Here is a 15,985-nt window from a genome sequence, read left to right as displayed (position 1 = left end):
AAATCTTCGGAATCCACAGTAACACCCATAAGAGCAATATCGTCAACATTGACCTTGATGCCGTGCATAAAGTCGGTGATGGATTTGGAACCTTTGACAGGGTGAGATATCTGAGCTTTGAGTTGCAAGATACGACCCCGGCTAGGAGAAACATATGTTTTTGCCAACGTAGTCCATGCATCACGAGATGTGTTGGACGCAACGATGAAAGGAATCAAAGTGGGTGAAAGTGAACCGATGATAGCGTTGAGAAACAGCTGATCTTGACGGACCCAGAGAGAGTGAGCAGGGTTGGAAGTGGTGCCGGTAGCTGTCGTGAGAGTGGCACGAGGGCACATGTGTGTCATCAACATAGCCGAGCAGGTCATAACCAATAAAAAGAGAGTTGAACTGAAGCTTCTATGCAGGGTAGTTTGTAGATGTAAGCTTGATAGGAGCTTGGGCTGCCACATTAATGACGATGAGATAAGATGAGGCAACGATGTTAGCCGGATTGACAACGATGCCATCTAAATACATGGTGGAGGGCTAGGGAGGGAGACGTGTAGGGTTAGGGTTTAGAGGCGCGAGCCGTCTGACTTTGATACCATATAACGTGTTGTGAATCAATAATTCATTAATCACAAGAGGATGTATATATACAGTAAGTATTGAAGATTAGCCTATATAAGCTCCTAATATAAACATAAATATAAAGGATAAGATCTAAACATATCACTAAGAATATCACAAAAGATATGTGTAGAGATTATCCTAACAAAAAAATTTTTATTTTCAATCACATAACTTGCATAAAAAAAAACGAGTAACACTCATGTGAGACGGTCTCATACGTGAGACGGATCAATTTTACCCATATTTATAATAATAAGTAATATTTTTAACATAAAATGTAATACTTTTCAATGGATAATCCATATAAGTGACCCGACTCGTCTAAAAAAAATGACCCTTGAGACCGTCTCATAGGAGTTTTTGTCAAAAAAAATTCATTTGTGGTATTTAACTTGTACATTTGTTTTTCATTTTTAGTAATTTTTTAAAAAATATGTCGCAACACTAAAAATAAAAATTTATTGTAACAATAAAGAAGAAATGAAAGTTAAAGCTTAAAATTACAAATTCATCATGTAAATTATATTAGGTAGCGTTTCCAAAAGTATGCGAGTCGGATGTCCTATGACCGATCCCATGCCATACGAGAGATTTGTCATTTTCGTGGATTTTTATTTTTTTATTTATATGTATTTGATAGGTTACACCAAAAAATTCAACTGGGCCTGAGCCCAATCATGAAGGTCCACTCCAAATATTTTTCAGGCCCAAGCTTATTTAAATATTATACATATTTAATTCAAGCAGACCCTGAATTCTACAAAAGCCCATAAGAGGCTCAAGCCCGTGAAACTCTCCAAAATATCTATAAATAGCTCAAGTCACCTCATTATTAAGGTACACATTTTTTTTAGCACTATATTGCTCTACTCTCGATTATTATTCCTTGAGTAATAACTGACTTGAGCATCGGAGTGCCTTCGCCGGGAATCCTCCCGGCTCCTCTGATTTTGTTTTGTGACGTAGGAACAACCCACTGAAGATCTCCACCGGGAACATACAAGGATCCGTTGATATTCCAGACTTTGCGGAAGAAACGTGTCATATACAAGTGATTTTTGGCTACATCAGCTTGGCGCCGTCTGTGGGAAACTGTTCTTTACGTCATTGAGAGCACAAATTACTTCAAAAATGTCTCAAGGAAATAATAACAATGGAAACGCACCGTCGAGTATTACTCTCACCCATGAAGACTTGACTGCGCTAATGGAAAACACAGCTGCACTCGCAGCAAAAGATGCAGTTGCTCAGTACCTAAAAACCCGTAAGCGCAAGAGCAGCAAGAAAAAGGCTCGGACTGAAGGCTCGTCATCTCTTGAACCTAATAAGGAAGACCCAAATAAAGATAAGTCTAAAGTGAATGATAAAGATCAAGGGGGGACCAAGAAAAATACTACTCAAAAAGACGGTGAAGCAAGTGTTCACACAGTTCATGACACCTCTGGCGAAAACAAGATCACTAATCCAACTCGAAAGGATGGATCTCGCACACATGTAACTGAAGAGAATTCGTCCGCAATTTTGCCGTCACGTCGAAACCCCTTCACTGATGACATATTATCTGAAGCATTACCAAAGGGAGTCAAAATCCCCAGCTTACCCGAGTTTGATGGTACGAGTGACCCCCAAGACCATATTGACAAATTCTACGCGAAAGCGGATTTGTATGATATCACAGATGCTGCATACTGTAAAATCTTCCGAACAACATTATCAGGAAGAGCACTCACATGGTTCAATAAGTTACCCTCTGGATCCATTGCCAATTTGGAGCAACTTACGGACTGCTTCCTCCAGCAATTCTCAATTAACAAGAAATATCCAAAAACAGCAGCGTATTTGTTCACAATCATCCAGAAAGAAGGGGAAAGTTTGAGAGACTATGTTCGGCGATTTACTCATGCGGTTCACGAAGTCTTACACGTGAACCATGATTTGTTAGAAGGAATAATGCAACAAAACTTGCGGCATCGAAAGTTCAAAGAATCAATAGCGGGAAGGCCGCCCAGAAACTTAGAGGAATTATTGGAAAGAGCTGAGAAATACATACGGGTTTAAGAATCTGTAGAACCACACTACTTGAATAAAAGAAAGAGAAAAGAAGATAAATCAGATATTAGAAAGCGAGACGAGAAGCGAACAGCACAGAGCCCCCGCCTCCAGAATACACCACTCAATGCACGTCTGGCCGATATACTGGTAGTGGCTGAAAAACAAGGATTGTTACGTCCCCCTCGCCCAATGCAAAATAACCCAAAGCGCCAGCGTTCGGAAAAGTACTGTCATTTTCATAAAGATAAGGGTCATAATACAGAAGATTGCTTCAGTCTGCGAGCGGAAATTGAAAAACTCATAAAGCGCGGACACTTGGAAAATTTTGTGGACAAATCCCGCGGGGAGAAGCGAGATGACAGGCGTCGGGATGAACAACCAAAACGTGACTATCAAAAGCGCCATGATGAAACTGGGAAACAAAATGAGCGAGCGGATGAAAACTTGCCCTCGGGAGGGGTAATCACCGTAATCACTGGGGGGCCTGCTTGTGGCGACTCGAACAATGCAAGAAAAGCTCTTCTGCGGGCAGCAAAAGGAACCAACAATTTATCTAGCCCCACATCCTTGTCGGTATATGAAATTGGAACCATACAAGATGGATTATCATTCAGTGACAAAGATCTGGAGAACCCTCGGGGTACCCATAATGATGCTTTAATCATCTCAGCCACAATCTCCAATTTTTGGGTAAAAAAAATTCTAGTGGATTCAGGAAGTTCGGCCGACATAATATTTCATGATGCATTTGTCAAGTTGGGTATAAGTAATGCGCAGTTAACTCCAGTCAATACTCCACTGGTCGGATTTTCCGGAGAAATAGTTGAAGCTTTGGGAGAAGTAATGCTTCCTCTTTCATTGGGTTCTTACCCCAAACGATCTACTAAGATGGTGAAATTCCTTGTAGTAAAGGTTTCGTCTGCATACAACGTGATATTGGGACGACCAAGTGTGATGACCCAAGTTCTAATCTCTCATTAATCATTATTAGACCATGTTAGACAATAATCAAAGTCTAAACAAGAGAATAAAAAAAAAATTTTTTTTTAAAAATAAGTTGCACTGCGCACGCGCGGGCATCACCCCTCGCGCGCGCGCCGGCCAATGGGACCGAGGTCCCCTGGCTTGGCTCGCGCGCGCGCGAGCAGGAGCTCGCCCGTGCGCCAGCCAAACCAACAGAAAAAAATAATGGCTCAGCTGCTGTCAAAAACGAGATCATGCCTATGATTGATTCAAGATCATGTCCTACCAAAGTCTAGACATGATGAAATCAAGCATAACAACTACCATGCATTCTAATATGCTTTTAATGCTAGTAATAAACCATTCCAAGGCTTTACAACATAATCATCATTCTCATAACATACAATAACATTGTCATATATCCAGATCAAGACACCTTATGTTGATTCAAGGATTTACAACATATTTCCAATCCTATAAACATCAACAAAACCACAACTCAATCATCTACAAGTCTTGGTACAAGTATCCTTAAACATGATCATGATTAAGACTCATTAAACTTCATGACAGCACACATAACTCCTAACTCGGATCCTCACGCTATATCGATTTCATCCCTTGTTCTTTAAGTCCGCCTTTGCCCGGTTCCACTTCCTTTTATTGCAATGACACATACAACAAAACAATAGCCGGATAACTCCGGTGAAAAATAGATTTCCCAGTAAAAGCAACTAAACATGCATAATCAATATCACAATCATGATATAGAAGTAAATACAATGCATGCTTTCAAAACAAGGTTCATTTCGTCATTCATCGACTGGGATCCCGAGAAGAAGATATCATAGCTATTCCACCGACACACCCTATCGAGGTGGGGCTACTATCTTGCTCCTCTAGACTTTGAAGCCATTATATATGCAGCTCAGACGCTAGGCTCAAACAACCACCCAGGCCATACATATACAATCCCTCAAATCGTCTATTCGAACGTGTCCGTTCATTTCAAACTCAAGGGAATAAGTCATCAAGATGAATGCAACATGTAACATAATCAGGGCATTCATTATATCAAGAACTTATTCAAGTAATAAAAAGAAAGCACATAAGAGCACTTAAACAAACAAATATGTGAATTGAGGGAACTCGATACAAACCATCTCGAGTTATAATCCCAATCAAATTGTAGTCCACTTTTACCTTTCAAATGTGATGTCTAGGATGTCTTTGAGCTTGTCCAATTCTGTCCAAGATCAATTACCAAACACAACTCAAATTCTGTTCAATATCAACTCAACCTTCCACAAGAACTTCAAAGGAAACTCAACCAACCTTGTGTGTTCTTCTATCGGTTTCGAATTCAACGTTCTCGAGTTCACTTGTCCTGTTTACACACTGAAACAACAACATAATAAGCAAAGAATCATCAGCTAAGAGCTCATCCACTTCTAAGCTGAAGAATGCTATCAAATCACTCCAATTCAAAAGTTCGACGGCATTTCGGTATAACTCGGCGATTCCCGCAAATCTCTATATCATTTCTAACATTCATATCAATTGTTCAACCTCTAAACTAAAATATCAGCAGGTGTATAGAGTGAATCAAAGCTGGTAAATCATAAGAACAAGAGATACAACTCAATCTTCAATCAAACTTCAAGATTAACAAAGCTAGAAGCTCAACAATACCAAATCAAATCCAACATCTGATATCTGCCATTTTCGAAATCTCAAACCTTGATGAACAAATAAGATACTTACATCAAATCGAAGGTCTTGGCAAGAGGATTCCAGAACATCTTTCGGAATCGAATTCGGATAATCGTAGCTCAAGATATGAAGATTTGAAGATGAGTGAAAGCTTGGAAATTCTCCGGAAACTTGCTCTCGGTTTCTTGGCTTGGAAATCTGATGAAATGTGTTGATTGACACGTTCACATGCTGATACATCACTCCAATTCTGATAAGTTTAGTAATTATTGCACTTTAGTCCCTCAAGAGTCCAATAATTGCAATTCAGTCCTCAATTACTCAATTCATTCAATTTCAATCCTAATCAATTTAAGAATATTAGAATTTAAATCAAAACTCCAAATATTCCCAAATTAATTATTCTCGGATTAAAATTAAATATTTCCGGGCGTTACAATTCTCCCCCACTAAGACTCGATTTCGTCCTCGAAATCTTAGTAATAACAACCAATCAAATCAAATATCAGATACAGAAAACTAAAAGAGACTCACATCAATGAAATAACTCTGGAAATCGTTGTCTCATATCTGATTCAGTCTCCCAAGTCGCTTCTGTAATACCATGACGACTCCACTGAACCTTCACAAGCGGAATAGTCTTCGTACGAAGTTGCTTCTCTTTACGATCAAGAATCTAAATCGGCTTTTCAAAATAACTCAAAGTCTCGTCGAGTTCAGCTTCATCAGATTGAAGTACATGAGATTCATCAGAAAGATACTTTCGAAGCATTGATACATGAAAGACATCATGTATTCCAGATAACGCCGGAGGAAGAGCTAATCGATAGGCGAGATTGCCTATTTTCTCCAAAATCTCATAAGGACCAATATATCGTGGAGACAACTTCCCTCGCTTGCCAAATCTGACAGTGCCTCTGAACGGAGAAATCTTCAAAAATACATGATCCCCCTGTTCAAAAGACAAAGGTCGACGTCGAATGTTGGCATATTTCGTCTGTCTATCTTGAGCTGTCTTCATTCGTTTCTGAATAAGCTTCACCTGGTCATTCATATCACGGATCATATCAGGACCAATATCAGGTACTTCAGAAATATCATCCCAGTACAAAGGAGATCGACATTTTCTTCCGTATAAAGCTTCAAAAGGAGCCATTCCAATACTCGATTGATAGCTGTTGTTGTACGAGAATTCACAAAGAGGTAATGAATCTTGCCAACTCATGCCAAAATCAAGCACTACAGCTCTCAACATGTCCTCCAATGTCTGAATGGTACGCTCAGACTGCCCGTCTGTTTGTGGATGATAAGCTGTGCTTAAACGAAGCTGAGTACCCAAAGCACTCTGTAAGCTATGCCAGAAGTGAGATGTAAATCGAGGATCACGATCTGATACAATAGACTTCGGCACACCATGTAATCTGACAACTTCACGGACATAAATCTCTGTCATCTGATCATGTCTGTACGTCATACGATAAGGTATAAAACTCGCAGACTTCGTCAATCTATCGATAATCACCCAGATAGCATCATAACCTCTAGAAGATCGAGGTAATCTCGTCACGAAATCCATGGAAATATGATCCCATTTCCATTCAGGCACGGATAAACTCTGTAACAAGCCAGGCGGTTTCTTCCTTTCAGCCTTTACTTGTTGGCAGTTCAGACACCGAGATACAAAATCAGTGATATCAGACTTCATTGGTTTCCACCAGTATCGAGTCTTCAGATCATTATACATCTTCCTACCTCCAGGATGAATACTATAACGACTACAATGCGCCTCTGTCAGTAGTTGTTGTCGCACATCAGAAATATCAGGCACTACAAGGCGATTGTGAACATAAAGAAGATCATCTCGAACCCGGTATTCAGATACATGCCCTGATCTGACCTTCTCAATCGAATTCTGTATATTCTGATCAAGTTTCTGAGCATCTCGAATTCTTACCAATAAAGCTGGTTCAGCTTTCATTTGATAGAGTCGAAGAGGTTGATAATTCGTATCAAATACTAACCCAGACAGACAACAGTCTTCAATCAAATTTGATACACCAATCGTCGATAAGGACAAAGAACATACCTTTCGACTAAGTGCATCTGCTGCCGCATTCGATTTCCCTGGATAGTACTTAATCTCACAATCAAAGTCTTTAAGCAAATCAAGCCACCTCCGCTGTCTCATATTCAATTCTGACTGTGAAAATAGATACTTCAGACTCTTGTGATCAGAATAAATCTCAAACTGCTCCCCGTACAGATAATGTCGCCAAATCTTCAAAGCAAATACAATGGCGGCCAATTCAAGATCATGAATCGGATATCTGGTTTCGTGAGACTTCAACTGTCTTGAGGCATAAGCAATCACATGTCCTCGCTGCATCAAGACACACCCTAATCCTCGATGAGATGAATCACAATAAACAATAAAACCACCAGTACCTGAAGGAATCGTCAAGACTGGTGCACTGGTCAGTCGTGTCTTCAACTCAAGAAAACTAGATTCACAAGCTTCAGACCAGACAAAAGGAGCATTTTTCTGAGTTAACTGAGTAATTGGCTTCGCAATACTGGAAAAATCTTTGATAAATCGACGATAATACCCAGCCAATCCCATAAAACTCCGGATCTCAGGAACAGATGTCGGTCTTGACCAACTGATCACTGCTTCTACTTTACTTGGATCCACAGAAATACCATTTCCAGATATAATATGTCCAAGAAAAACAACCTGTTTCAGCCAAAACTCACATTTCGAAAGTTTAGCATACAATTTCTCGGCTCGTAAGGTTTTCAAAACTGTTCTCAGATGTTCAGCATGATCAATCAGATTCTTGGAATATATCAGAATATCATCAATAAAGATAATTACAAAATCATCGAGATACTTCTGAAACACACGGTTCATCAAAGCCATGAATACAGCTGGAGCATTCGTCAAACCAAACGGCATAACTATAAACTCATAATGGTCATACCTGGTTCTGAACGCAGTCTTAGGAATATCAGAATCCCTAACTCTCAGCTGATGGTATCCAGATCTCAGATCGATCTTGGAATACACCAAAGAACCCTGCAACTGATCAAACAAATCATCAATACGAGGCAAAGGGTATTTGTTCTTTACCGTAGCCTTGTTCAGTTGCCGGTAATCAATACACAATCTCATTGAACCGTCTTTCTTTCTGACAAACAGAACTGGAGCACCCCAAGGAGAAACACTGGGTCGAATGTATCCCTTGGCCAGTAAATCTTCTAACTGTTCCTTCAATTCTTTCAGCTCAACTAGTGCCATTCGATAAGGTGCTTTCGAAATCGGTGCAGTTCCAGGCATCAGTTCAATGTTGAAGTCAATCTCACGATACGGAGGTAATCCTGGAATCTCATCCGGAAAGACGTCCGCAAATTCACTAACCACTGGCAAGTCAGCCAGGTTCGGGCTAGTTTTCAACGTATCCACCGCATAAACAAGAAATCCCTCTGCTTCTTTCTGCAAAAGTCGGGTCATAGATAATACAGAAATAAGAGGAATCTTAGCACGTGAACCCTTACCATAGAATTTCCATTCTCCAGCCATCTCAGGTCTGAATCTCACTACCTTCTGAAAGCAATCGACGGTAGCTCTGTACTTATTCAGCATATCAATCCCAATAATACAATCAAAATTAGACATACCAAGTACAAAACAATCGATCTCAATCTCATTACCCTCATACTATAGTACACAATTCTTTACTATCTGAATCGAGATAAGACCCCTCCCCAAAGGAGAAGAAACAGATACTACAACTGGTAATGACTCAACAGGCAAAGAATGCAATGCAACAAATTTGACAGATAGAAACGTATGGGATGCACCGGTATCAAACAACACATAAGCAGAATAACCAGAAATAGAACAGTTACCTGCAATCACATCATCAGGTGCTCCCTGTGCCTGCTCCTCAGTCAAAGCAAAGACATGAGCCTGCTGTCTCTGAGGCTGATTGCCTGCCTGACTTCCACCTGGTCGAGTCTGCTGCTGTGGATGTGCTGGCTGAAAAGAATGAACAGAAGAGGCCTGTCTTCCAGGTTGAGCCACTGATCGTGATGACTCTGCACCTCTTGCCTGTCCAGTATTTCTCTGAGGACACACCCTTGCAAAATGACCTGTCTGTTGGCATATATGGCACCTCCCAGATACACCTCGGCACTGATCGGTTGGATGATTTCCACCACAACTGTTGCAGACCACTCCTGACTTCTGCTTCGTACCACTGGAACTCGAAGAACTGCTCCCAGACTTCTTAAACTGTTTTCCTCTTGCTTGCAAAAACCTTTTCTTTCCACTGCTACTACCACCTTCAAATCGAAAAGGTTGCTGTTGCGGAGTTGGAGCTGCAGGTTGTGACTGTCTCAGAGGTTGTGCGGTATACGAAGCTCCTCACTGCTGTATCAAACCAGCTTCCGCTCCCTTGGCACTGTTCAATGCATCAGCAAAGGTATTTGGTCGCCTTGTATTCACCAGTGTAAAAACATCCGGACTCAGGCCATTGATAAACTGATCAGCCATAGCCTCGTCACTGTCAGCAACATGTGGAGCAAAACGTAGCAATGTAGAGAATTTTGCAACGTAGTCTTCAATATTCAAATTCCCCTGTTTCAGATTTGCAAACTCAGCCCCTTTATCCTTGCGGTAAGACACCGGAAAGAAGCGTTGGTAGAACTCAGTTTTGAAGACATTCCAAGTCAGTGCAGTTCCTCTACACTCCAAAGCTCTTTTTGTAGTGAACCACCAGCTCTTCGCAACTTCATGCAACTGGTGCCCAATCAATCTAACTCTCCGTTCATCCCCGTAGTCAAGTGAATCAAATAGCATCTCCATATCATCAAGCCATCCCTCGCATTCAACAGCATTTTCTGTACCTTTCAAAGTAGGCGGCTTGTAGGATTGGAAACGTTTCAGAAGTGTTTCCATAGGAGTTGCTGTCATATCAGTCATATCTCTTGACGTACTTCCCTGTTCATTACTCGGCACTGCAGTAGCTCGAGGAACTATCGGTGTAACAACTGTCGGTGGAGTATGAACTGTCTGTTCTGGCAGAGAAATAGGAACCTGTGGTAGAGTAGGAACCTGTGGTCGAAGAGGAGGTCGGCCTGGTCTTCGAGACATATCTGATTATCAACATGGTTAGGATACCAAATCATCAAATTATCTCAGTCCTCCTCTGATCATCTTACCTTTGATCAAGACTCGGTTCTGATTCAATCTTAAATAAATAATCATACTCTTCAAATAAAACATGCTTCCAATCAATTCAGATAATCAGGTAGCATGTCATAATTCATTAGGATACATGACTCTATCAGTTCAGATAGTCCAATAAGCATGCATCTTTAATCATCGTAATCATACTTTCAAATAAAATAAATACAACATCTTGTAATAAAATACTTGAAAGTAAATCATGCTATCATTTAAAACATGTAATTCAATCACGTAATTAACTCATAGCATAAATCATAAATAAGTAAAGCAGATGACTCGATCTACCCCACTCATTGTCTATCTAAGTCCAGAATTTTCTTGCTCTGATACCACCTGTTGTGATGACCCGAGTTCTAATCTCTCATTAATCTCATTAATCATTATTAGACCATGTTAGACAATAATCAAAGTCTAAACAAGAGAATAAAAAAAAAAAAATTTTTAAATAAGTTGCACTGCGCACGCGCGGGCATCACCCCTCGCGCGCGCGCCGGCCAATGGGACCGAGGTCCCCTGGCTTGGCTCGCGCGCGCGCGAGCAGGAGCTCGCCCGTGCGCCAGCCAAACCAACAGAAAAAAATAATGGCTCAGCTGCTGTCAAAAACGAGATCATGCCTATGATTGATTCAAGATCATGCCCTACCAAAGTCTAGACATGATGAAATCAAGCATAACAACTACCATGCATTCTAACATGCTTTTAATGCTAGTAATAAACCATTCCAAGGCTTTACAACATAATCATCATTCTCATAACATGCAATAACATTGTCATATATCCAGATCAAGACACCTTATGTTGATTCAAGGATTTACAACATATTTCCAATCCTATAAACATCAACAAAACCACAACTCAATCATCTACAAGTCTTGGTACAAGTATCCTTAAACATGATCATGATTAAGACTCATTAAACTTCATGACAGCACACATAACTCCTAACTCGGATCCTCACGCTATATCGATTTCATCCCTTGTTCTTTAAGTCCGCCTTTGCCCGGTTCCACTTCCTTCTATTGCAATGACACATACAACAAAACAATAGCCGGATAACTCCGGTGAGAAATAGATTTCCCAGTAAAAGCAACTAAACATGCATAATCAATATCACAATCATGATATAGAAGTAAATACAATGCATGCTTTCAAAACAAGGTTCATTTCGTCATTCATCGACTGGGATCCCGAGAAGAAGATATCATAGCTATTCCACCGACACACCCTATCGAGGTGGGGCTACTATCTTGCTCCTCTAGACTTTGAAGCCATTATATATGCAGCTTAGACGCTAGGCTCAAACAACCACCCAGGCCATACATATACAATCCCTCAAATCGTCTATTCGAACGTGTCCGTTCATTTCAAACTCAAGGGAATAAGTCATCAAGATGAATGCAACATGTAACATAATCAGGGCATTCATTATATCAAGAACTTATTCAAGTAATAAAAAGAAAGCACATAAGAGCACTTAAACAAACAAGTATGTGAATTGAGGGTACTCGATACAAACCATCTTGAGTTATAATCCCAATCAAATTGTAGTCCACTTTTACCTTTCAAATGTGATGTCTAGGATGTCTTTGAGCTTGTCCAATTCTGTCCAAGATCAATTACCAAACACAACTCAAATTCTGTTCAATATCAACTCAACCTTCCACAAGAACTTCAAAGGAAACTCAACCAACCTTGTGTGTTCTTCTATCGGTTTTGAATTCAACGTTCTCGAGTTCACTTGTCCTGTTTACACACTGAAACAACAACATAATAAGCAAAGAATCATCAGCTAAGAGCTCATCCACTTCTAAGCTGAAGAATGCTATCAAATCACTCCAATTCAAAAGTTCGACGGCATTTCGGTATAACTCGGCGATTCCCGCAAATCTCTATATCATTTCTAACATTCATATCAATTGTTCAACCTCTAAACTAAAATATCAGCAGGTGTATAGAGTGAATCAAAGCTGGTAAATCATAAGAACAAGAGATACAACTCAATCTTCAATCAAACTTCAAGATTAACAAAGCTAGAAGCTCAACAATACCAAATCAAATCCAACATCTGATATCTGCCATTTTCGAAATCTCAAACCTTAATGAACAAAGAAGATACTTACATCAAATCGAAGGTCTTGGCGAGAGGATTCCAGAACATCTTTCGGAATCGAATTCGGATAATCGTAGCTCAAGATATGAAGATTTGAAGATGAGTGAAAGCTTGGAAATTCTCCGGAAACTTGCTCTCGGTTTCTTGGCTTGGAAATCTGATGAAATGTGTTGATTGACACGTTCACATGCTGATACATCACTCCAATTCTGATAAGTTTAGTCATTATTGCACTTTAGTCCCTCAAGAGTCCAATAATTGCAATTCAGTCCTCAATTACTCAATTCATTCAATTTCAATCCTAATCAATTTAAGAATATTAGAATTTAAATCAAAACTCCAAATATTCCCAAATTAATTATTCTCGGATTAAAATTAAATATTCCCGGGCGTTACAACCAAGTCTCAATATGTTCCAAGCCATCGGATTGACCTATCATATGAAGCTGAAGTTTCCGACTCCAAGAGGAGTAGGAGAAGCCATTGGTGACCATCGTCTAGCCAGAGAGTGTCATGCGGTAACACTACGGGGTTCGTCAGGAAATCATAAAAGACAAGTTCCTAGTGAAGAAAGATCTCCGAGACCAGGAAAAATTTTTCGTGAAAACGAGATACATTTGGTGGATGAGGAAGCTGAGAGTAAAGAAAGAATAACAGCAACCGAAACTCTAAAGCACATAGAAATTGTGCCAAATGATCCCCAGAAGACACTGAAAATTGGGACCGAGTTACCTCCTGAATTAGAAGAAAAACTGAAAAATTTTCTTGGTCGCAATTTGGACGTGTTTGCTTGGGGTGATGAGCCGCTTCCCGGAATACCTCATGAATATGCGCTCCATCACCTCCGTGTTGATCCAAAAATGAGACCGGTGAAGCAAAAGAAAAGAGCTTTTGGCCCAGAGAAAAATCGGCATATAGCCGCTGAAGTTGAAAAACTCTTAACAGCAAGATACATCAGGCCAGTCACATACCCAGATTGGCTTGCAAATTTTGTCTTAGTACCGAAACCTGGAGGAAAATGGCGTTTGTGCATAGATTTCACTGATCTCAACAAAGCATGCCCCAAAGATCCGTTTCCACTCCCATGAATTGACTTGTTAGTCGATTCGACAGCAGGATGCGAGCTGCTCACTTTTCTTGACGCATATCAAGGATAAAATCAGATCGGTCTAGCACCAGAAGACCAGGAAAAAGCAAGTTTCATCACTGATAGGGGGATTTATTGCTATGATGTTATGCCGTTTGGGCTGAAGAATGCTGGAGCTACCTATCAACGTCTGGTAAATACCATGTTCGAACACTTGATTGGACATAACATGGAAGTTTATATAGACGACATGCTCGTCAAAAGTACCCAAGCATCTAATCACTTGAAAGATATTGGGGAATGCTTCAATATACTCAGAAAATACAGGATGAAGCTCAATCCGGACAAATGCACTTTTGGCGTACGAGGAGGCAAATTTCTTGGTTACATGGTGTCAAAACGAGGAATAGAGGCCAACACTGAAAAAATTAAAGCAATTTTGAACATGAATCCTCCGAAAAGTGTGAAGGAAATTCAGGAATTAACAGGACGTTTGGCCGCCCTCAACCGATTTATTTCAAGATCTGCAGACAAGGGGTTACCATTCTTCAAACTGTTGAGGAGTGGAAAAGGTTTTCGATGGACAGAAGAGTGTCAGCAAGCATTTGATGAGTTGAAAAGACATCTGACCTCTCCGCCGTTAGTAAAACCAAAAGAGGGTGACACCCTGCTGATTTATCTAGCAATATCTACGGAGGCGGTAAGTGCAGTATTGATCTCTGAAGTAGGACGTGAGCACAAACCAGTGTACTATATCAGCCGAACTTTACACGGAGCAGAATTAAGATATACAAAGATCGAGAAACTTGCACTAGCTTTGGTAACTGCAGCAAGAAAACTACGTCCTTACTTTCAGTCTCATCCAATAATTGTACTCACCAATCATCCTCTCAAACAAATTATCTCGAGTCCTGAAGCATCAGGAAGAATGGTTAAATGGGTTGTCGAGTTGAGCCAATATGGAATTGAATATCGCCCGCGTCCAGCAATTAAAGCACAGATTCTGGCTGATTTTCTAGTAGAGATGACAGTAACTCAAGAAGAAAGCTCCACCCAGACATGGATGGTTTATGTCGACGGGTCATCAACCTCTACAGGAAGCGGTGCAGGTATAGTTGTGGAGAGCCCACAGGGAGATAAATTTCAATATGCCATCAAATTTCTATTCCCGGCAACGAATAATGAGGCAGAATATGAAGCTTTCATCATGGGAATTAAATTGGCCCTGTCGGTCGGAGCAAAAAGACTGACGATACACAGTGACTCCCAAATTATCGTCAGTCAGGTGAATGGAAATTATGAAGCGAAGGAAGATAAAATGCTTGAATACCTCACTCAAGTAAATGAGCTTCTCTCGTGTTTAGACAACTATGATATAAAACAGATACCTAGAGGGGAAAATGATTCAGCAGACCGTCTCGCCAAGTTAGCAAGCTCCTTGGCCAACATAGATAATAGGAAAATTACATTCCTAACATATGGCCAGGAAAAAATTGATGGAAGTGATGCTATAATCTTCTGTGCTGACAGTGAAGAACCTAGTTGGAAAGATGAAATAATCGACTATTTGATGCGGGAAAACCTACCCGCTAACCAAGTAGAAGCTCGAAAACTTAGAGTGCGAGCTGCTCGATTCACGATCATTGACGGAGAACTGTATAAAAGAGGTTTCTCTTCACCTTACTTAAAGTGTCTAACGCCAACCAAAGGAAATTATGTGCTCATGAAATTCATGAAGGAATATGTGGAAATCACTTAGCTGGTAGAGCTCTCGCGGGGAAAGCATTACGCCAAGGGTACTTTTGGCCAACTATGAAGCAAGACGCTATCGAATTAGCAAAACATTGTCACGCATGTCAAGAGCATGCTAACTTTCATCACCAGCCGGCTACAATCTTGCAGCCCCTAGAAAGTCTTTTACCGTTTGCTCAATGGGGAATGGATTTGGTAGGTCCTTTTCCTCCTGCTACCGGACAAATAAAATTTCTGATAGTTGCTGTGGATTATTTCACCAAATGGGTCGAAGCCGAACCATTGGCCAAAATATCCGAAAGAGATGTAATCAATTTCTTATGGAAGAATATAGTATGCAGATTTGACATTTCTCAAACCTTGGTTTCAGACAATGGAACTCAGTTCTCTGGAGCGAAAATAAAAGATTGGTGCAAAGGACTTTCCATCAAGCAGTTCTTTA

At 40.4% G+C, this 15,985-nt stretch overlaps 1 protein-coding gene across 1 annotated transcript; it reads left to right on the top strand.

Annotated features, from left to right (window-relative positions):
• The first annotated feature begins 1,746 nt into the window (after positions 1-1,746).
• LOC140870800 (uncharacterized) lies at positions 1,747-3,648 on the top strand. The gene is made up of 2 exons (XM_073273204.1): positions 1,747-2,667; positions 2,710-3,648. Exons 1-2 carry the CDS (start codon positions 1,747-1,749, stop codon positions 3,646-3,648), a joined length of 1,860 nt encoding a protein of 619 aa, XP_073129305.1.
• The last annotated feature ends 12,337 nt before the right edge of the window (positions 3,649-15,985 follow it).

This window comes from Henckelia pumila, unplaced genomic scaffold (assembly GCF_033568475.1).
Source record: "Henckelia pumila isolate YLH828 unplaced genomic scaffold, ASM3356847v2 CTG_254, whole genome shotgun sequence".
Classification (NCBI taxonomy): Eukaryota; Viridiplantae; Streptophyta; class Magnoliopsida; order Lamiales; family Gesneriaceae; genus Henckelia; species Henckelia pumila.
Note: the sequence above shows the minus strand (reverse complement) of the source record. Positions and strands in the feature narration are given on the sequence as shown.

What these genes read in the sequence shown, in the direction of transcription:
- LOC140870800 (XM_073273204.1), top strand. Translation starts at nt 1,747, where the DNA reads ATGTCTCAAGGAAATAATAACAATGGAAACGCACCGTCGAGTATTACT. An exon ending in GAGCTGAGAAATACATACGG is followed by an intron (nt 2,668 to 2,709) that starts GTTTAAGAATCT and finishes AATAAAAGAAAG; the next exon opens with AGAAAAGAAGATAAATCAGA.